This window comes from Myxocyprinus asiaticus, chromosome 38, assembly GCF_019703515.2.
Source record: "Myxocyprinus asiaticus isolate MX2 ecotype Aquarium Trade chromosome 38, UBuf_Myxa_2, whole genome shotgun sequence".
NCBI lineage: Eukaryota > Metazoa > Chordata > Actinopteri > Cypriniformes > Catostomidae > Myxocyprinus > Myxocyprinus asiaticus.
In genome coordinates, this window is record NC_059381.1 from 12,246,507 (window position 1) to 12,270,485 (window position 23,979).

Genomic DNA, 23,979 nt, shown 5'->3' on the forward strand with positions numbered 1-23,979 from the left:
AATAATTGTACAAAATGTATCATATTTTAATACTAAACACATTTAAATTCATGTGACAGAAAGTGCTGTGTTCTGCGACTGCTACCGGGTCTTTGAATAATGTATAACATGCGAGTAAGTGCAGCTGGTGGAGTTTCTGGTGCCCCCCTAGGGTAAGATGGTGCCCCCTTCGGGAGTTGGTGCCCAACGCAGACTGCATAATATGCGTACAGGGAGCAGCGGTACTGCTCACAAAAGCAGTTTATTCAGCACGCTGAAGCATCTCCAAAAAAAAAAAAAACGGCCTCTTGTATTCTCCCTAGTGTACCCCTGCATGATGCATTTTGATGCTAACCTTGTAGGCAGGGGTGCAACTACATTTGGTGAGGGGTATGCAACATCAGTGTTTTATAATAATTTAAAAAAATTATACAAACAGTCATGTGCATAGCAATGAAACTGTTATTTTATTTGAAAACAAATTAAAAAAAAATATTAATTTAATTTTATCTGCATCTTTATTTTCCATCCAAACAGAAAAAGAAAGAAAATAAAAGAGGCTTAATTTTCAACATGACTGACTCTGAAGCAAGCCTCTCCATCACACATTTCTTTGCCCAATTTTTTGGATTTAGTCAATAATTGATCTGGGTGTTGTTTAATAATTCCTGAGGTAATTTACTTACACCACAACCAGTGGTTTCTCACGTCATGTTTGACAGCAAGACAACAACAACCGAAGGTAGGAGAGTGCAGCAACATTAGTTATGGTTAGTAAGAGGAGCCCAAGTGAAGGTTGGACATTAACCATTAAGTTAACTTTTTTTTTTTTTAATCAAGCTTTTCTCTCTAAATGTAAAGCAATTGAACACCCATTCCCAAACATTTATTAGAAACATTTATCATGCTCTATAACTATAAATTGAATGGCATTTACACTAATATTATTCTATTTGTTTCCTGTCTCAACCTCGAGATATATATTAGGGTATTAGGGAGTCCAGCAGGGGGTGCTCACCCTGCAGACTGTGTAGGTCCTAATGCCCCAGTATAGTGATGGGGACACAATACTGTAAAAAAGGCACCGTCCTTCAGATGAGACATTAAACCGAGGTCCTGACACTCTGTGGTCATTATAAATCCCAGGACACTTCTCGAAAAGAGTAGGGGTGTAACCCTGGTGTCCTGGCCAAATTCCCCCCATTGGCCCTTATCAATCATGGCTTCCTAATAATCCCCATCCATTAATTGGCTCTATCACTCTACTCTCTTCTCCACCAATAGCTGGTGTGTGGTGAGGGTACTGGTGAACTATGGCTGCCGTCGCATCATCCAGATGGATGCTGCATACTGGTGGTTGTTGAGGAGTGTCCCCTGTTCACTGTGTAAAGCGCTTTGAGTGTAGTGTCAGAAAAGCGCTATATAAATGTAACATTCATTCATTCATATCCCTAGGTTACCAGAGCCGGCCAGATCCAGCTTCATTCCTGCTTGGTGTCGGACTCCACTCAACGTGTCTCTGAGCGATGATGACTAAATGCAGCCGGTGCCAGCCAGACATCACTTCAGTCTATTACGATGGACTTCAGGGGATGAATTGATGCCAGCTTCAACCATAAGACATGGGATATTTCATATGCCACGACCTGAACCTTGGACTTAGGATAGACCTCACCGAAATGACCTGCTGGTTGAACTGCGATGCAGCTCACTGATCTCTGCCTGCAACACCTTGGTCTAATGATGGACTACACTCTTAAAATGGAATACATAGACTTTCAATAACTGGCCAACAAAGGCCTTCATCGGCCAACTAACAAAGGACAATGCATCAATATGAACTTCTGCAGTTAATCCAGGCTAAACTTCAAAGATATTAGACTTTAATCATATAGTTCATACAAAATCTTTGTTTAAACACTGGACTTTAACCCTTACTTAGTTTACTAATTTTAAACCATTACTTGCACTGCACATAAATAACTAATATTGGCATTATATTTATGCTGGTTAGCCAGAGGGGAACTGACCCCCACAGTGAGCTTGATTTCTCCCAAGGTTATTTTTCTCCATCAACCAACATCTTATGGAATTTTGTGTTCCTTGCCACAGTCGTCTTCGGCTTGCTCACTGGGGTTCTAAATACAATCATTATTTAATTATTTATTTTTTATAGACAATTTACAATCATATGTAATCAAACTACACAATGATGGCTCTAAGACTTTATAGATATTACAGTTTCATTTTCTGTTAATGCATTATTTTCTGTAAAGCTGCTTTGAAACCATGTGTTGTGAAAAGCGCTATACAATTAAAAATGACTTGACTTGACATATGGTGATTTTTTAGCATTTGACCGAAAAGATACTTGAAAATGAACAGATATTTAAATACGCTGTCCACCTGAACTTCTTAGTGCTGATACAGGTGACTGCCCTGTGTGGCGCCCCTATGTGTTGTATACTGTTCTAGCTAGGTAAAATGAGCCTCTATTTTTCCCTACAGAATGAGAAGATTGTGGATTCAGGGCAAACTGAAAAATGCCATACTTTTTTTGTCATTCTTTTTAACATTGATGGCCCTAATACACTCTGGTCCTAATAAACTATTAGGTCCTGATAAGGTTCCTGACATAGTTTTCTGCTGTTGTAGCCCACCTGCTTCAAGGTTCAACGTGCTGTGCATTCTGAGATGCTATTCTGCTCACTACAATTGTACAGAGTGGTTATTTGAGTTACCATATACATTCTGTCATCTTCAACCAGTCTGGCCATTCTCTGTTGACCTCTCTCATCAACAAGGCATTTCCATCTGCAGAACTGGATGTTTTGGCACCATTTTGAGTAAACTCTAGAGACTGTTGTGTGTGAAAATCCCAGGAGATCAGCAGTTACAGAAACACTCAAACCAGCCCATCTGGCACCAACAATCATGCTACGGTCAAAATGACCCCATTCTGATGGCTGATATGAACATTAACTGAAGTTCCTGACCAGTATAGGCATGATTTTATGCATTACACTGCTGCCACACGATTGGCTGATTAAATAATTGCATGAATAAGTTGGTGTGCAGGTGTTCCTAATAAAGTGCTCAGTGAGTGTATGTTGTTTTATAATCATATTTTCAACAGAAATTAAATGAAGAAGACCTTAACACCTTTTGGCCAACAGGAGTGTTTGAAAAGCCGCTGCTGACAGATGAACAGGGCATTAATTGTTCAACAATATATGATATGGAACCTGTGGAACTGGGCAAATCTTTAGCCATCCGTGAAAAAAAGACCTATGTGAGGCCAACTGACATGCATGTTGCCAATGCCACCTCCGACTGTGAAATCAAAGGGCTTTGATTTAATACAAGTCTCTCAGTTGGAGTGTGAATTTCCCCTTGCTTACTCTTTGGTTATTAACAAGGATGTGGCTCTTGTAGAGAGGTTGCTAAGGGCCATTTATATGCCTCATAACGTATATTGTATTCATTATGACCTGAAGTCTTCAGATGACTTTATTTTCTGCTATAAAGGACTGGCCCGCTGCATCCCTAACATCTTCATTGCCTCATAACTCAAGAGGATGCAGTATGCAAGTATCCCACGCTTCAAAAAAGATCTTAATTGCCTGTCTGAATTTCTAAAGTCTGAGGTCAAGTGGAAATATGTCTTCAACCTGTGTGGTCAGGACTTTCCACTGCGGACAAATGCTGAACTATTTTGGCTCTAAAGACACTTAAACGTATGAACACGGGGAAGGCCAGACGCCCTGGTGAAAGAAGTGGCGCTGGACAGTTCAATAGCCAGGAATTTCTTGACTTGGTCTGAGGATACATACTCACCTGATGAACATATCTGGGCAACTATGGTTTGTATGCCTGGAGTACCAGGGGAGGTGTCAAGATCTGAACCTGACATCACAGAACTGACATCAAAAACCCGCCTGGTGAAGTGGTACTAGCGGTTGTATTTTGAAGAAAGTCTTTACCCACCATGCACTGGGAACCATGTACGGGCTGTGTGTATTTATGGTGCTGCTGAACTCAGATGGCTCCTAAACTATGTAGACCCTGTTCTTGTATATTTAGAGGAGAAGCTTTTCGAAAAAACAGCTGCTGAAAAACAACAACAACAAAAACTGTAAAATATCTAAATTTGTCACTACATGGCTGTCATCTTTTGGGTTTGGGGTTCAAAACAATATTGTGAGATTATTGCCCATAACTACAGTAACAACAATATTAATTTTTATTTTGTTTGAAATCACAAGATCACACTGCCTTTTGATAATATGAAATCATGTGACATAGAAACATAATTCGTTTAATGTAGTCGGCTACCAGTAATTGTACCTAATCACGTAAATAGTCATTGTTACCAACCCTGGAATGTGAAGGGCAGTCTGGTTCTGTCACATATGTGTGAGTGCAAGGTTGCCATTTTCATTATTTTAAGTAGTATGTATGAATGGAAAAAAACAAAAACAAACAATGTGTGTAAAAAATAAAGTATGAATAATGGATTCTCGCACTAGCACAAGTGTAAATACTAAGGGTCTGGTTGTACAAGTCTCTGTCTCCCCCTGCCTTGTGAAAATTATGGCGAGATATCTTAATGCTCAGTCACAAGATGACCAATACAGTGGCTCTCTCCACTGAGCAGCATGGGATGCTGTTGCTTGTATTTATTTGTTATATTTTATTTTTATTATTATTTTTCTTATTTATTTATTTTTGCAGTTTTTATTATTTATATTAAGTTTATTTTAAAATAACTTATTTTATATAATTTTGCACAGTCATTAGGCTACTGAAATACAGCAAATCAGTCAAGGGAGATAAATAAATATTGCGGGTTTAATACAAGTTAGATCTGATGCTCATGGACCTAACACGGACCTTCTGACGTGTGTACAGAAATGCACTTACAGTGAAAGTAAGGAATCAAGTGTACAACGGTGCCTTAGACTCCATAGACTTTAATTGTAAGTGCATCACTGTCAGCGCATTTTTATTTGAGATAGATAGCTAGACAGACGCACAGATGCACAGTCTTATTGCTGTAAGCATGATAGATATAGATATCATGTCTGTAGCTGCAGGCAAATATTACAGGTCTCTCTCTTTAAAGTGACTCATGTCTGATAGCCAATGGCAAAAACTGAAGGCTATTTTTACCCCATCCTATGTCAAACTTATCCTCTTCTCCATGTCACATACCACATGTGACACTCTGTGTAAGTTGACCTTTCTTTACCTGATGCACTACAACATTCTTAAAGTGACCTTTGTGACATTGGCTTACTTAATTTGATCGGTCATTCTTTTATTCTGTTCACCAGTACTTAAAAGCATCAGCCTTTTGTATAGCTAAGAGGACTTGTAATTGATGTGATGCATTGATAAATGAGAGTATAATTGGGTAGACCAGTCAGAAGAGGGAGAGGAGAAACAGTTAAACTGATTGATTTAAGAAATAAAATACTGAGGCAAACAAACAATATTGAAAAGACCAGTGATCAAGTCAAGTAATTTCTATTTGTATAGTGCCTTTCACATTACAGATTTAAAAAGAAACTTTACACAAAGTTATGCCTAATGTGTTCAGATGTCTTAGGCACCCATGTACATATGCCAAGCCATGTGTTCAATGGAGATGTTAAAGGTGTCCATATAAATGATTAGTTTATTTTTCTGGCTTATGTAGGTATAACATATATCACAGCGATGGACAGGGTGAGGACAGCAGCCAGGCAGGTAAGAAATAAAATTTTCTGAAAGGGAAGATATGTTTGATATGATACACAGTGTTCAAATACGTAAGAGTATGCTATGCATGTGAATTTCTATTTATCTGTACATTTATTCTAACTGCTTGATTTTAACCTAATCAAGTGGTTTAATATATTTCTTCTGAAGCGATGCAATCCCTTTGGGTGAGAAACAGATCAATATTTAAGTCTTTTTTTAACTATAAATCTCCATTTTCACTTTCAGAATGTAAAAGCGAAAGTGGAGATTTATAGAAAAAAAAGGACTTAAATATTGATCTGTTTCTCACCCACACCTATTATATAGCTTATAAAGAAAGATTTAACCCTTGAGTCATATGGATTACTTTTATGCTGCCTTTATGTGATTTTTGGAGCTTGAAAGGTCTGGTTACCATTCACTTGCATTGTAAGACCTACAGAGCTGAAATATTCTTCTAAAAATTTTCGTTTGTGTTCAGCAGAAGAAAGAAAGTCATACACATCTGGGATGACATGAGGGTGATTAAATGATGAGAGAATTTTCATTTTTGGGTGAACTATCCCTTTAATAGAGTACAAGGATCTGTTGATCACTGACAGGGTATTGTCCAACAGATGTTAATGTTGCAGTCCTGTTGTTATTATTATTATAGGATAAGGATAAATTAAACGTATTATTTCCCAATACAAACTCAGATAAATAAATAGAGAAGCAGAAGAAAATTAAGCAGTGACACTTTAGATGTTAAAAAATGATTCAAATAAATAAATAAATAACGGTTCACACTTGGACCCCCACAAATGTTGAAACCAAATCTACGCTACGCTATTGATAAGATATTCATGGTACTCCCCTTAAATCCTTTACTTTTATCTGGAGGTGATTGAGACCTCGCACATCCCGTAGATCCCACAGCTCCACGTGTGCGCGCAGCGTCGAGTGCGTCTCTGAGCTCACGCTATTAACAACAAGCGATGGTACCGTGCTTATATTGGGTACTGATTAAATAAGTCTTTTAAAGGAAATATAAGACACACAAAAACATCGTCAGCAAGGTTCAGGTGAGTTAACAGTTTTCCTCCAGTCGCATGCACTGTCGATAGCTTGTTCTCGCTTGTAATATTGCAAACTGAACTGGCTCGGCCCAGTGTTTGGGAGAATGAGTCCTATTTAGACAAATATATCAGATAGTAAATGAATGATCGACGTTCCCGCTCGCATCTCTCATAATGATAAATGTTGTTGGGAGTTGAGGAATTTGAGACGTGGTCCTAAAATGTTGCATTATATCTTTAGGGATATATATATATATATATATATATATATATATATATATATATATATATTAAATCATAGAATGGTTCAAATGTGTACGCGACTTTAGGTGAGGCGCATAAATATTGGGTAAAAATATGAGCGTGCGCACTCGCGCTTGACCAAACTCGTGTTTACTTTATGGATTTATAATTTCTGCGCGTGGATTTGCAATAACTGATGCCTTTAAGCGTATATCTATAGGTCAGCACTATATATATTTGTACTTTTAGTTTTGTTTAATATGCTATAATGTCTTTAGTTTGAATTGTTCCATCCTCATTGTGTGTTTCATGTTAACGTGGTAAAACGATACAACTGCAATGCATGCATTGGTTGTTTTAATTATAACGTGTTTAAATAACAGAAAATTGTTGACACAATGTAGCCTACAATAGTCTCCAACTTTCAGCCTTCAATTTCTAATGATAAAGGTTTGTCAGAGTAGTAGAATTGTATTATATTGATATAACAGTGGTTTTGTTGGACGTGGTAAACATTGGCTGACAGCAAACCCCCCCAGGGTTAAAGTCACCCTGCACTTTAAATCTACTGGGACAGCACAAAATATGCATCATTCATGATATTAAACATTTTACACATGCTTTTAATGGTTTATTTTGAATAAATATAATCTAGTCAGTGCAGGTCATATGTTGGTAAGATTGTTTTGAGGTATTCATCTTGTCAGATATCCTCCCCCCATGGAAAGGGAACACGTTGGTCCCTTTGCATGAGAACAAAGAGAGAATGAGAGGTCCTGTTGAAAGATTTAGACCTGACTTCAGAGTTTAAAAATTCAGACATTGGATTTTTTTAAAATAATGTCTAGAACGGGGAACTGATTGAATAAATTTATTCTGTTCTGCCTTTGTTGTAAAGTTTTTATTTGTTATGACACCCACAGCAGGTTTTTCTTTTAAAAAAATGTTGGTTTAATGTAGTTTTAGTTTCTTGCTGATAAACTACACTCGTTTGTTAGTGCCTATGTGTAATTTCTCTATACTAAAGTAATTGTGATCCATATTTCCCTATGTTCAAAACGAATTAATTTGTACAGTCTATCTCTATTAAAACTAAAAATATAGTTATGTTCAGCATTTCAAGTAACAACCTTGGTCTCAAAATGAAAGTTATATAGTGTAGTTTGCCTTTTGGTTGTTTCCTTGTGACCAAACCAGTTCAGTCCAGCACTGGAATTTAAACAGCTCACCCTCCCCTCTGAAACTTCAAATTTGTTACACACCTCGTTATTATCTGAACGGATGTCCTCCCACTACCTCTGATATGTTTCACATATACATTATCTTTCAGTTTGCTTTGAATTATCTGTTACTGTCCATATCTTAATTAAATTATAAAAATGTAGAAAAACTCACCCACAGGTTGGGCAATAATAAGGGTAATGGCAAGTTAAATTTGCATTTAGTAAAATATGTTTTTGCATTGCCTTCATAGCCTTTGACATGAATTACACTGACTCAACATTAGTGGTGATTAAGCATGCGATAGAAACAGAAAAATTCAACTGCCTGCAGAATTTTGCTTTTGTGCTTGACTGCTAATTCCAACCCGATCTCATGAAAAGTCGTATATAATTTACGAGTTGACTATTTTGTATGGTGTCACACGATGTTGTTTGCATAAACTCGTACGACTTCATCACGTGCAAATTCCCTGATGTCTAATGCGGAAGCACGAGTTCCGCGCACGAGGCATTAAGGACATACTTATTAATATTATGCCCTTACCCAAACCCCTAATCTAAACTTAACCAGTCAGTAGAGGGTGTAAACATGATAGGAAGCTGTTGTGTGTGACAGAAGCAAGTAATTGTTGCGTATTAGATGGAAACAATGTCCAGCGTGATTGTCTGTAGTGAAAGTCATTGGCATTCTGCGGCTGCGCTGCTTGTGAGCAGGGTCATAAATTAACACCAGCCAAGCGCCAAATGCAAGTGAATTTCGCAGCGTCACACCACTCTGACGGGTGCTTTTTAACGTTCTATCAGTTTGTGTCAGCTTGTAAAATAATTTTACATGTTCCAGTTTGGTCCTCAAGGGGGCTCTGCAGGCCTACAGTCAGTAAGGTCACAAGCGTTTACATAGAACGGCTCTTATTAGCTAGTAGTCCCGCTGCTCATCGATAGTCTAAATGGTATGTGTCCACTGGCATGTGATGAGCGAAGATGGATTTAGTGCTTTAATCACATCATTATATTTAATCAAAAGTTTAATAGATCAACACTGTTTGTACACTTTGAGCATTTGAAAATGAAGTTAGCATCTTTCCATCTGTAATCGCGCATATTTAAGATGATAGCGTTGCTCGTGTACTGAAAGCTAATAGACAATTTACGGCAGCTCTCTGGCGTGGTGAGCGGGGCTAAGCAGATTTTTTTCCGCATCACTGGACATGTACCGTTAGCAGTAAATCTTGAAACAAGATGAAAGCAATAGGAGCGTTCATGCCATCAGGATGATGGGAGGAACCACTCTTGGATTTTCAGTGCAACTGTTACTGTGTTATGTGTACTTAAGGCTCATGAGACCCACTCGTTCATGGGACAGTAGTGATGTAGTATAAAATGCAAATTGAGTATTCGTTGTAGTAAGTGAATCTAAAAAAAATAAGACTATCTGGTCATTAAATATTTCATAAATAAAAACAATGTTTTTTTTTATTTTAAAGTACATTTTTAAACATGCTTACACTATTGTTTATTTGTCTCTCAAGTCTGTAAAATTCACTTGTAAATGCAATAAAAAAATAAAAATTGGCCGGTAAGAAATTTGATTGGCTGGTTCATTTTTTTTCATCTACCAGCCACCTTGGCTTGTGGGCTAAAAAGTTAATTTTGGACCCTGCCTGTGATGTTTGTTGAGGTGCGTTGACTGCTCCCTGCATTTTTGCAGTTCACATGGCATCTGAGATATCACATTAGATTTACCTGACTTTATTTCCACGTGCAGTGGCTCTAATGCTTAAACACCCCCTGCTGATTTCAGCCTCGGATTCATGAGGATAATTGGCTTTCTTATCTGATCTGCTTGCGTTGTACTACACCAGTGGCGAGAATAGATCTCAGTGCCCTCAGTGAACCTTGGGACCTGGGGACCCAGGATAGAAAGGAGTCTTGGATGGCTGGCTTTATCAGAGTGGAGTGTTGGCTTGGTTTTGGCCAGAGGTAGACCATTGGTGTGTGTGTGTGTGTGTGTGTGTGTGTGTGTGTGTGTGTGTGTGTGTGTTTTAAAAAGAGAAAATATCAGTGTTACAGAACAGATGTGAATCAACCCTTCAATAAGCCCCGCATTAAGCATTTCTGACCAGTCCTGTCTTGCCGTCTGCCGTTTCTCTGACAAGCGCTTGCTTTTTTACAACAAGAGTCTACGGTAGTAATGTGTGTTTGAGTAGTTTTATGCCAAATTTTATAGATCCAAAAAAAAAAAAAAAAAGTTTCTGGGTCACATGTAAACGAGGAACTTAGCATGCAGTGTTTTTTCTTTTTCAAAAATCTTTAAACAAATCTTGAAGAGCATGATATGGATTAAACTGTGTCAGCCCTCATTCCCAAATGAACATGTATAACATCAGCAAGGACACCGACATTTGCTCCAAGGTAAATTAAAGCTAATAATTTAACATTAATTAATAGTTTACACAACATCATAGTGATGTGTTATGAGCAGTTCTGTTCTCTTACACTAATGTTATCGTGTGTGTAATCACTTTTCTCATTTCAAGTGACTGTTATAATCGTTTGCCTCAATTCTTATTCACAGTCTCCACAGTTTTCAATCAAATTACTGTGTAATTAAAAAATGTTATTTACAAAAAGCTTCAGACAAATATGCTCTAAAATGTCACTCTTCTTTCCAGCCCATGTAGGAATGTTATCAATTATGTAAATGGAAATATTTGGCCAAAAATCGCGCCATCACAACAGTCTCCCATTCATTGTATGTAAAGTTCTGCAAAGCTTGTCAAAGCAAGCAACTGTAACCAAGGGGGGGCAGAGCTTAGTGAATGGCAGTTGTATTCCCAAGGGTCAAATGGATCCAAACATTTCAAACTTTCAAAAACAACACTGCTTTTAGTGTGTGAATGTTGTATTTCTTAAATGTATTATGTATGATTTTCGTTGGTGTGTTAAACTGACAAAGCCCACTCTGTCTGCCTGTATATGAGCATCTGTGCAGTGACTGAGCACATTCTATACATTCTATAGTGAGAGGACAGAGTGGGCTGTGGAGCCCTGTTGTTTCTGGCTTTTCCTGTAGACAGATGTTACGCAACATGCTCTGGGATTTTTTTTTTTTTTTTTTTTTTGCCTTAGTTATTGCATACTCATGAAGCTTTATTTTGAATATGTTGACTCATGCTATTCTATAACAGTGTATCAAAACTGAGGGCATTTTATAAAATGAAATAAAGGAGAGTCTTTTTAATATAAAAATTGCTGGATAACTTGACCCTAATTTTTGTATTTGGGGACGGTGGTCCAGAGCACATTAAAAAGTAGCCAGATTCAGAAATGTATGGGTTATGGGTTGAAAAATATAACTTTTTAGGCCTACTGCTGCCTCGTTTTATAGTTTTTTTTTAAAGGTGCACTTGCATTCCACTGAAAGAATGCTGGATGTGTTGGGGGGTGGGGGGTGTTGGTGTCTGGTCAGGTATTTGAGGCCCAAGGCTGTGTCTCATTGTGCTGGTGTGTTTATATAGATATATGTGCAGCATAATATCGATATGTCCCTATTTGTGTTCATCAGGTTTCCCACGCGTCCTGGAAAACCTGGAATTTTGCAATGCAGTTTTCCAGTTGTGGAAGATAAGAAAAATACCTAAATGTCCTAGAAATAATTATTTATCCTGGAAAATATTTCAGTAGAATAAAACGGTTTGACTATGTTGCTAGCAACATTGGTCGGGCTCTAATTATTAGACTATTGTCTTTTCTGATAAAAGTCATGTCCAGCAGTTTAAATACTGTAGGAAAATGATACAGAAGATCTGCTTTGTTCTTGTAATGCTTAAACATTCTACTGAAGTCAGTTGATTTTACATGCAAATTTTAATAAAGTAGAAGTTAAGGACGTTATTGATTCTCATTATTAGCCCATTATTAGAACATTATTGTTGTCTTTTTGGATGAAAAGTCATTCTCAGCAGTTCACAAACTGAATGGAAATTATAGATCTGCTTTGTTCTTATATTGCTTAAATACTATAAAGTCTCTCTTGGCAGATTTTGTTCATGAACATCTCAAATTAATTCAATAACTCACTCATTTCACAGAAGACACTCATTTGTCGCCACCTAGTGGCACCCCCAGAAGTGGTCACTAAACTAATCAATTAATGAAAGTGAACAAATTTGTGAAACAGAAGCAAACCGCACCAAAATACCCTTTATTTTTGCAGCTAATTCTGCACAGTTGTGCAGATAATTTTCTATACTTAATTAAAATATTCTAAGTTGGTGCTTTTAGCTTATTCTTAAAAAATAATAATAAACCTGTCTGTGGATCAGTGATTGTCTCACCTTTTTCGCCCTTCATGAGTTTGCATCCCTGTTAGTTATAAACTTTAGACAACGATGACAGTCGGACCACTGATTAAAAAAAAAAATTCACACTGGGTTGGTAGCATGGTGATTCGGTCTTAATACCTCGGGATGTGTATTCATTTTCAACAAATCAACGATTGGAGTCTGCTATACCACGGTTACCACATGTAGTATATGGAAAACACAGAATCTAGTCATAAAAATGGCATCAGTATTAGAAGTCATGATGTCATGGAATATGACATTTGGACAAAAATGAATGTTTGAATGTACAATTAATGAAATTAAAATTGTGATGTATTAGTGTGATAAATTAATAAAGTCTCTGAATTTAATTTAACAAATAATCTGCAAGTGATGCACGCCTCAAAATTTATGTGTAGAGCCGGCCGCTCATACACAGAAAACACGTCATCACGATCATCACGCGCGGGTCTTGTGTGTGAAATGACAGAGACAGAGAGCACCCTGAAGTGCGCAGCACATACAGACTATGTATTTATTTAATTAAATCACAGCTTTACGGGGATTAATAATCACACTGGGCCATGGAGAAAACTGCTTATCTGGAGGTGAGAAACTACCATCAAAAACACACAGAACCACCAAAATAAAAGCTAGATATAAATGGACGAATGTGTTTTTGCTTAAATATTACACTTATTGGGTGAATAAAATGTCCTGGAAATGTGTGCCTTGAAGACTAGGAACCCTGGTTCGTGTGTCCTTGAAAATCACAGCTATTAAATCTAGACCATAACATTTAAAATTTAAATTGGATGAACTTTGTTTAGGTTGTCAGTCATAATTTTCATGGCGACAACACAGAATTGTAACCTTTTTTGGGGGGGATTTTCTCCCCAATTTCACATGCCCAATTCCCAATGGGTATGCGATTCCCAGTGGGCATGCTAAGTCCTCATGGTGGCTTAGTGACTCGCCTCAATCTGGGTGGCAGAGGACAAATCTCAGTTGCCTCTGCATTTGAGACAGTCAATCCGTGCATCTGATCACGTGGCTTGTTGAGCGCATTACCGTGGAGACGTAGCACGTGTGGAGGCTCACGCTATTCCCCACGGCATCCACGCACAACTCTCCACACGCCCCACCGAGAGAGAGAACCACATTATAGCGACCACGAGGAGGTTAGCCTAACATGACTCTACCCTCCCTAGCAACTGGGCCAATTGGTTGCTTAGGAAGCCTGACTGGAGTCACTCAGCATGCCCTGGATTTGGAATTGTAACCTTTTTATGTTTACTGTAACTTCTTATGTTTAATTATGTACATGTCTTCTTTATATTGATTTCGCTCTGTGAATATATCTGTGTATGTGCTTATGTTGTACAAAATATGCTTCAGTGCAAGCCTTGATGCAATATCAGTTTGTTTAAAACATTATGATTGGAAACATTTAATACCTGTTGAGCAATGCCCCTATACAGACCTGTGTGTGTGTGTGTGTGTGTGTGTGTGTGTGTGTGTGTGTTCTGTGTTTGTTTTGTTGACTGTTGGACTACAGTACTCATTCTCTATCGTTTTGGACTCAATCTCTCCATTTCTTTGTGCTGAGGAGAGTTTGCCTGTGTGTGTGTGTGTGGGCATTACCAAGTGTGCTACTGTTTGGTCTGATTGTCAGCGTGGCACACATAGTTGTTGATAGTAGGGGATTCATTGAGGCCAGCAAAGGTTGGACAACAGCCCCAGCTGTCTGTGATGGTCGGGGTGTCTGTACTGTTAGAACAGACAAATACGAATTTGTGTTTTTCCTCAGCTTTGTTTGATAAAATTTTTGTTTTATTACAGTGGGTGCAAGGCAGCACTGTTGAGCCTCCTCAAACTTTCTGTTTGACCTTCTCTTCCTCCTTTTCCCTCCCTTTTCCTTTTCTTCTTCTCCTCCCCCTCCTCTTCCCTTTCTTCTCTTTCTCCTTTTCCTCTTCCTTCTTTCTCCACCTTTCCCTCATCCCCCTCCTTTTCTTCATCCTATGTATAAACCTATGCAAGGTCCAAAGTCCCATATATTGTGTCACACGGTTCAATTTGACTGTAGAATTCAGCAACATATTCTACTTCTGTGAGGTCTCATCGCAATGTGCAGTTCTTCATCAACCAATCTGGCCTCCATTGGATCAATCCTTCATTGTATCGTAATAAACCAACTTCTATTCATCTAATGACAAGAATTTTAGCTTTCTGCTGACTCTTCTATGGCTATATTTCAACAACACCAATTTAAAGTTACAAACAAGTGGCAATGTTCTGGATTTCATGGGGTCCAAGGCTACTTTCATCACAATATGAAATCTAACATTCTCAAATCTAATATATTTATTTCTTTTTATCATTGAATTTATTTGACAGTACATTGAGGTTGTTGTGTTTGTGACCTTTGACTTCTGTAGGGATGGAGTTCCCTGTAGATTTGTTGGTGTCTGCGAAACATGAGGATTTGGAAAGTTCAGCCCAGATCTACATGAATAAACTGCTCTACAGCAACCCAGATAACACGCAATACCTTTCTCTGCCCAGCTCCAGAAAGGTAATGAACACCACAGAGATTACATTAGATTTAAATGGATTTTCACCCCAATAATCTAAAATATATATATAAAATGTACGTGTGTGCGAAGGTCTTAGGCACTGTGAATTACTATTGTCCGAGTTAACTTCTATGGTAAAGGGATATTTCACCTGCAAATAAAAATTATTTAATCATTATTTCACATACTGTCATGTTGTTCCAAACCTGTATGACTTGTGAAACACAAAGGAACCTTTGGGTTCCATGGAGAAAAGAAAGTCATAAGGGTTTGGAACAACATAAGGGTGAGGAAATAAGTTTGGGTGAAATATCCCTTATGTTATGCCATAAACATTCTTTTTCCTACTTCTTTTAGATCCGGATCAGTCCTGCCAATGTTGGTTTTGTTCCTCTGTATGGAGCCAACCTCAGATATAAAGTCCTGGCACTGTTTGCTCCTGAAGACCAGTTTACAGGTAGCCAAATTTCTCTTTCCTTTGCATTTACACATGAATAAATTTCAGGTGATCAGTCTATGGCTCCCATATGGACTCACCATGTTCCAATTGCTTTAATCTCTTATTTCCTTCTATTTCTTTTTTCCTCTCCATAGCTGTGGCATTGTTCTTGACTGATCAGTGGTACACAGTGGAAGATATTCTCAGAACTTCCAATCCTGCAAGAGAAGGCCTTGTTAAGGTATTCTTTTAATTTGGTTGGATGTTTAATTTTGAAGGAATCATTGAATTATTGAGTCACTTGAATCATTCACGCATCGGTATGTTGTTTAAAACCTGTACGATTTCCTTTCTTGCATGGAACACAAAAGTAGTTCCCTTTTATAGGAACTTGAGCTGTGTAATCGCATTGGGACACACCCTGAGTGTCACATGGTCTGAAGCCCTTGTACAATCATGCCAATTTATTGACTGGTGGTGCTTAAATGATGCCCCAAGGGAGCTATGTCACAGGCTTCATAAAAGCACTCGCTTTGCGCCATCGAGTCAGATTTTCTGTTTTTCAATGAACTATCTCGTCTGGCCTGTCTTGTACCAACGACTCATGTCGAAGCTTGGCTGCAGAATGAGGGAGCTGGATTAAGAGAATATTCCCCAACGGAGTGATGGCGAACCAATGCGCGAGCACTTTGTCGGTGCTATTATTCTTTTGGGATGCTATCAGGAGATGAGGTATTTTATTTATTGTTTAGATCTCATTTGGGCTATTTGCCCAAGGTCGTTTCTACATCATTTTGCTCACAGACTATTAATTTTCAGGCTTTCTATCCTCCCCCATTTGAGTCGGAAGAACATGAAAGATTGCATTTGTTTTGCCCAGTTTGGGTGCTGCGAGTTTATGCTGACCGTACTAGCCAGTGGCAGTTTTATTGGCTTACTTATGCAATTTCAAGTGCTTACTAAGTGCACGGTTTACCAATGCCTTCGGGTATTCAAGCCCATTCTACGAGGAGCATGGCATCCTCATGGGCTTTGGCTAGAGGTGTGTCCTTGGAGGACATTTGTAAGGTGGCAAGGTGGTCCTCTCCGCATACGTTTGTTCGATTTTATAATCTGGATGAGAATTTGACTCCTGCTTCCCAGGTTCTCTCTGTTGGAACAGGAGTAAACTCATAATTTTCTCTGTTTTATACAGACGCTTTAGCTCGCTTGTGCACCGCTATATGCTTGCCACACGCAGCTCGAGTTCCTAGGAAATGGAACGTCTCAGTTACATGAAACATAACCCTGGTTCCCTGAGTGGGAATGAGACAATTCCAGTGGGTCAGAAGTTTACATACATTAAGTTAACTGTGCCTTTTAAGCAGCTTGGAAAATTCCAGAAAATAATGTCAAGCCTTTAGCCAATTAGCTTCTGATATGAGGTGTACTGAATTGGAGGTGTACCTGTGGATGTATTTTAAGGCCTACCTTCAAACTCAGTGCTTCTTTGCTTGACATCATGGGAAAATCAAAAGAAATCTGCCAAGACCTCAGAAAAAAAAAATGTGGACCTCCACAAGTCTTGTTCATCCTTGGGAGAAATTTCCAAATGCCTGAAGATACCACGTTCATTTGTACAAACAATAGCACGCAAGTATAAACACCATGGGACCACACAGCCATCATACCCCTTAGGAAGGAGACTCATTCTGTTACCTAGAGATGAATATAGTTTGGTGCAAAAAGTGCAAATCAATCCCAGAAGAACAGCAAAAGACCTTGTGAAGATGCTGGAGGAAACGGGTAGACAAGTATCTATATCCACAGTAAAACAATTCCAATATCGACATAACCTGAAAGGCTGCTCAGCAAGGATGAAGCCACTGCTCCAAAACCGCCATAAAAATACCAGACTACAGTTTGCAAGTGCAAACATGGGGACAGAGATCTTACTTTTTGGAGAAATGTCCTCTGGTCTGATGAAACAAATATTGAACTGTTTGGCCATAATGACCATCGTTATGTTTGGAGGAAAAAGGGTGATTCTTGCAAGCTGAAGATCACCATCCCAACCGTGAAGCATGGGGGTGGCAGCATCATGTTTTGGGGTTGCTTTGCTACAGGAGGGACTGGTGCTCTTCACAAAATAGATGGCATCATGAGGAAGGAAAATTGTGGATATATTGAAGCAACATCTCAAGACATCAGCCAGGAAGTTAAAGCTCAGTCGCAAATGGGTCTTCCAAATGGACAATGACCCCAAGCATACCTCCTAAGTTGTGGCAAAATGGCTTAAGGACAACAAAGTCAAGGAGTTGGAGTGTCCATCACAAAGCCCTGACCTCAATCCGATAGAAAATTTGTGGGCAGAACTGAAAAAGCGTGTGCGAGCAAGGAGGTCTACAAACCTCAATTACACCAGTTCTGTCTGGAGGAATGGGCCAAAATTCCAGCAACTTATTGTGAGAAGCTTGTGGAAGGCTACCCAAAACATTTGACTCAAGTTAAACAATTTAAAGGCAGTGCTACCAAATAGTAACAAAGTGTATGTAAACATCTGACCCACTGGGAATGTGTTGAAAGAAATAAAAGCTGAAATAAATCATTCTCTCTACTATTATTCTGATATATCACATTCTTAAAATAAATTAGTGATCCTAACTGACCTGAGACCGGGAATGTTTTCTACAATTAAATGTCAGGAATTGTGAAAAACTGAGTTTAAATGTATTTGGCTAAGGTGTATGTAAACTTCTGACTTCAGCTGTATGTAGCAGTTTGGCCAAACAAATAAGTGGAAACAGGCAGTAGTTTGTGCCTGATCAGTCAAAGATGTCTTTGTCTGAGTTTGGCATACACAGGCCTGCTTTCATTATTCACCAGAGCAAGGTCCTGAAATATTCATATGAAAGTACACACACAAGCACTTTCTGCTTGCCTGTTTTACCATTTCTCTCACTCAAAAATACACAATACAACATCTTTGGGATGAAAACGGTTCTGCAAAACCAGGGCTTGTTCATTTCACCGCTCTGTGTAGCGTAACATGCTCCATGTGTTGTAATATCCTGTGAGACAGACTGGATTTCCTCTCCCAGCATCTTTATAGCTTGACTGCTCTATAACAGTGTTTCCCAACCTTTTCCCCAAACCTGTAAGCAACATCAGTAAGGCCCAGATATGTTTTTTTTTTTTTGACAAATCTTACATAAATAAATAGTGGCCTGCAATTCAATTGGACAGTTTATGTAAGAATAGTTTTAAAGACAGTTTGCACTAAAATGCGCTCTGCTCGTGTTTCATGAATGAGGCCTATTATTTTATTGGAACATCAATGCAGCACCTGTTGAAGAACATTGGAATCTTTGGATCAGTGTTAAAGAAGTTTCTGAAGGAAATAGCAGAGGAAGCAGAAAAAGGGAAATTTTGGCTATGGTTAAGAAAGAAGGATAAAAACTGGGTTGTGCATAAGTGAGAAAGTAGGAATAGAGTACAATTGAAATATGTGGTGAGGTAGCATGTAGAAGAGGAAAGGGAGGAATTGTTTCCGCTGACCCACTCGGTCCTTATCCGGGGTGGGGGAGCGAAACTAGGCCAAGTGGGAGTGGGCTAATACAGTCTCGTGGCTCACCTCTCACGTCACTCTCCTACTCAATCTGGATAGGCACAGGACAGGTGGTATGAAAAATCCGTGATAGGTGGCTCCCAGCTAATGACCCCATAAGTGGACATCTGAAGGCACCGGTGGAGGTGCAGCAGGCAATAATGCCCAGCAGGTTTAAACATTTACCTGTGCATCTGATTTGATTGTAGTCTATTTACAGCCCTTATAATTTCAAGTAGTAATTTCTGATTAATTGGTTTAAAAACCTGTTCAAGCTATTTTCACATCTCTGTTCCATGTTCCAGAAAGAGCATTGGTTCTCTTTTGTTCATAACATTTTTGTTTGCTGTTGTTTGGACAGGTGAGGTCTGTGGGCGAGAGGATAGTCTTATATATTCTGAACCGCATAATTTACCGGACAGTGGAGATGAGTTCTAATGAGGTGCCATTCTTGTGCCATGGAGAAGATGACTACGCTAAAATCCTCTGGAAGAATGGAGAGGCGGTGGGCTTCTACTCTGTCAAATCTAAAGGTCGGTCTTTCTCCCATGAGAGTCAGGCAGTGCAGTAGAGGCATTGCTCATTCTGCCTTCTGTGTAAGTTTTCATCAAAAAACAATGTGCAGTTGCACACTAGTGATGGTTAAGGAGACTTCCCCCACTCTCTCTGAAGTGTTTGAGTGTGACAAAAGTGCTTTATAAATGTAACTAATTATTTTTTTTTTAAGGATTATAGGAGTTATTAACTACAAAGAATTGAAGCTTTCTCACCAAAATCAACTCGTTTTTAAGTGTTCAAATCCTGCATTTCTCAATAATGCCTATAAAAGTATTTTGAATATCCTTACTCTCATACCTCACCAAGAGCACTTAAGAGAGCGCACTGTCTACACCGAAGGCTTTGGTCACTTCTCAGCTCTCAATGTCCACACAATTTATGGCACTTCAAAAAAGCATGATCTGTTGAATGATTAATTAAATGTTTTAATTTTAAGTGCTTTTTAACATTTTGAGATTGGCAGATTGTTAGTCATATTTCCGTTGAGTGTTTCAAAAGCAAGAGTTAGACTATTATGAGGAAAGTCCATCACTAATTATTACTGATTACTGTCTTTTGTCAAGATAAGGATTTTAACTTCTCTTCATTAATATTTTAAAGGGATAGTTAACCCAAAAATGAAAATTCTGTCATCATTCAAACCCTTGTGTTTTTTTTTTTCTTCCCTGGAAATTTTGGGTAGAATGTCAATCTTAGTCACCATTCACATTTGATACATGTTTTTTTCTGTACAATGAAAGTGAATGGTGACTCTGAGGCTAACATTCTACCTTACATCTCCTTGTGTGTTCCATGGAAGAAAGTCATATGCGTTTGGAATAACATGAGGGTGAGTAAATGACAGTTATTATTTTTGTGTGAACTATGCTTTTAAGTGAATACATATCAAATCTAATATATGGGATGTTTGATCAGGCATTCCTTATACAGGTTCATAATCTACTGTGTTTGTTCTCCCCTACAGGTAGCTTGTGTAATAGCTTTGTGAGCCAGTGCTACCTGCTTCCTATCATGGACACTATTTTTGTGCGGAAGGATCACCGTGGTAACGGTCATGGCTTGCAGATGTTGGAGGACTTTGTGGACTCTTTTAAAGACGATGAACTGGGCTTGAAATATCCTCTAACACAGGCCATGCAAAAGGGTTAAAAATATACTTCACTTCTTTTCTATTTTAAATGCCTCTTTAAAACTAGTTTGTTGCCTTAAATAGATTTGAAAGAGGGTGCAATGTTCTTAAAGGGTTAGTTCACCCAAAAATGAAAATTCTCATCATTTTCTCACCCTCCTGCCATCCCAGATGTGTATGAATTTCTTTCTTCAGTAGAACACAAATGAAGATTTTTAGAATAATATCTCAGCTCTGAAGGTCCATAAAATGCAAGTGTATGGTGATCAACACTTTAAAGCTCCAAAAAGCACAGACAATCGTAGTTTAATTGATCCATATGACATCAGTGATTAAAGTAATGTTTTCTAAAGCGAAAAGATCAATATTTAAGTCCTTTTTACTATAATTGTTTACTTCTGGTCGCACACTGATGCGCATCCATGAGGGGACTTGGTTGATGCTGGCTCTCAAGTGACGTAAGCACGTTGACATGTTCACTTGAGAAATTATGCGATACATTTACATTTATTCATTTGGCAGATGCTTTTATCCAAAGCGACTTACAAAAGAGGAATACATTATAAGCAAATCATCTTAAGGAGACAGTGGTATGAAAAGTGCTGTATTACAAAGTTACACTAGCATCAGAATAGTTGTATTCAAGACAGATTAAAGTGCAACAAGAATATTTTTTTTAAGTGACTAGTTAAGTGCACATGGAAAAGATGTTTTTAGCTGTTTTTTGAAGACAGAAAGTGAGTCAGCTTCACAGATGGAGTTGGGAAGATCATTCCACCAATGTGGTACGATGAAACTGATAGTCCGGAAGTGTTTTGGGGCCTCTTTGTGTTGGTACAACAAGGCGCCGTTCCTTAGCCAACCGCAGGCTTCTGGTGGGAATGTAGCTCTGCAGAAATGATTTTAGGTATGCTGGAGCACACCCAGTGACTGTTCTTTATGCCAGCATCAGAGCCTTAAATTTGATATGTGCATCAACCGGCAGCCAGTGAAGAGAGACAAGGAGTGGTGTAACTTGCGCTCTCTTTGGTTCATTAAAGACCAGATGTGCTTCTGCATTCTGGATCATTTGCAGGGGTCTAACTACACATGCAGGGGGGCCTGCAATGAGAATGGTACAGTAGTCCAGTCTAGTTATGACAAGTGACTGAACAAGAAGTTATGTGGCATGGTCAGTGAGGAAGGGTCTTCCTGATATTGTAGAGTGTATATCTACATGATCCTGCTGTCTTTTAGATGTGGTGTGTGAAATTTAGTTGGTTATCGATGGTTACCTCTAGATTTCTGACCGTTTTAGAAAGCGTTACTATAGTTGAACCCGGCTGCACGGTGATGTTGTGTTCAACAGCAGGGTTGGCTAGAAAGACAAGGAGCTCAGTCTTGGCTGGGTTAAGTTGCAGGTGGTGTTCCTTCATCCAGGCCGAGATGTCTGCCAAACAGGCAGAGATTCGAGCAGTCACTGTGGTGTCATTGGGCTGGAAAGACATGTAGAGCTGTGTGTCATTGGTGTAGCAGTGGTAAGAGAAACCATGTGCCTGAATGATGGGTCCCAGTGATGATGTGTATATAGAGAAGAGAAGTGGCCCAAGCATTGAGCCCTGATGTACCCCAGTAAGTAGCTGATGTGACTTGGACACCTCACCTCTCCAGGCTACCTTGAAGGACCTACCTGAGAATTAAACCAGTAAAGCACAGTTCCTGTTATGCCCAGAGTAGAGAGGGTGGAGAGTAGGATCTGAAGGTTGACTGTCAACTGCAGAAACGTCTAGTAGAATCAGGACAGATGATCTGGATCCAGCTCTTGCCTGTCTCAGCAACTCAGTGACAGACAGCAGGGCAGTCTCAGTGGAGTGTCCACTTTTGAAGCCTGACTGATTGTCATCCAGCAGCTTGTTCCGTTAGAGATAGGCAGAGATCTGATTGAAAACTGTCCTTTCAAGTGTTTTCACCATGAATGGAATGAGAGAGACTGGTCTGTAGTGTTCTGCTTGTGTGGGTTTTTTTCGGCAGCGGGGTTACTCGAGCCTGCTTAAATGTAGTGGGAAAAGTGCTAGGAAGGTAATAGGAAGTTTTTGCAGATTTAATGTTATCTGAAAAAGTTGCAAGCAGAGACTGATACTTACCCAGATCTGCTGGATCTTTAGATTTCCGCCATCTCTCAGCCGCCCTGAGGTAAGTCTGATGTTCACGAAGGACGTCAGAGAGCCAGGGGCTGGGTGGTGTCATATGCACTGGTCTAGAGTAGAGAGGACAGATGCTGTCTAGACAGGTTGTTAAAGTAGAGCTTAGTGTGTCTATGGCAGTGTTTACATCCAGGGTGGAAAATAAGTTTTGTATGGGAAGAGGGGTAGAGATAGCAGTGGAAAGGCATGAGGGTGAAAGAGAACAGAGGTTACGGCAAAAGGAAACCAAAGGCAGAGTCTGTTTTAATATTGATGGTGAGTCATGTTGAACTGAACAAAGTAGTGATCAGATACATGTAAATGAGTAACAAGAATATTTGAGTTGGTACAGTTATGCGTAAAAATGAGGTCCAGCTGGTTGCCCAATCTGTGAGTTGCTGTTGTGCTTGGACTTACCAAGTCAAACGAGGCCAGAAGAGCATGAAATTCAGTGGCCTGAGGCTTGTCTTGGTGTATGTTGAAATCTCCAAGAACAACAAGTGGCCTACCATCTTCCGGGAAGAAGGACAACAGGACATCCAACTCCTCAAGAAAGTTTGCCAGCTGACCTGGAGGGTGATAGATGACAACAATATGGATTTTTGTGGGTTGCATTGTAGTAATAGCATGGATTTCAAAAGATGTATTGTTACATAGAGAGGAGTGTGGTGAAAATGTCCAGTTGTTTTGAATGAGCAAACCTGTTCCCCCACCCCTACCGGTGTATCTGGGGGTGTGAGAGAAGTTGTTGGAGAGAGCAGCTGGTGTTGCTGTATCCTCTGGACGTATCCATGTTTCTGTCATTGCGAGGATGCTGAGGGTGGACTGTGTAGCGAAGGCTGGAATGAAGTCAGCTTTGTTCACAGATGGCTGGCAGTTCCAGAGTCCCACTGAAAAAGAGAGCGGAGCAGGCGCTGATGTGCAGAGTGGCCGTAGGTTGTGTGGGTTGCGTTGTG

At 39.2% G+C, this 23,979-nt stretch overlaps 1 protein-coding gene and 1 pseudogene across 2 annotated transcripts in view; both read left to right on the forward strand.

The window, feature by feature from the left end:
• The first annotated feature begins 108 nt into the window (after positions 1 to 108).
• LOC127428542 (beta-1,3-galactosyl-O-glycosyl-glycoprotein beta-1,6-N-acetylglucosaminyltransferase 4-like) lies at positions 109 to 3,704 on the forward strand (annotated as a pseudogene).
• Positions 3,705 to 6,643: 2,939 nt separating this feature from the next.
• Positions 6,644 to 23,979, forward strand: part of fam169ab (family with sequence similarity 169 member Ab) — a 29,291-nt gene continuing 11,955 nt past the window's right edge. For both annotated transcript variants that reach the window (XM_051677218.1, XM_051677219.1), the window contains exons 1-6: positions 6,644 to 6,788; positions 15,012 to 15,148; positions 15,507 to 15,606; positions 15,744 to 15,829; positions 19,536 to 19,707; positions 20,697 to 20,876. In XM_051677218.1, the coding sequence (XP_051533178.1) occupies positions 15,014 to 15,148; positions 15,507 to 15,606; positions 15,744 to 15,829; positions 19,536 to 19,707; positions 20,697 to 20,876 (673 nt within the window). In that variant the 5' untranslated portion in view covers positions 6,644 to 6,788; positions 15,012 to 15,013. The remainder of the gene's footprint in view (positions 6,789 to 15,011; positions 15,149 to 15,506; positions 15,607 to 15,743; positions 15,830 to 19,535; positions 19,708 to 20,696; positions 20,877 to 23,979) is intronic.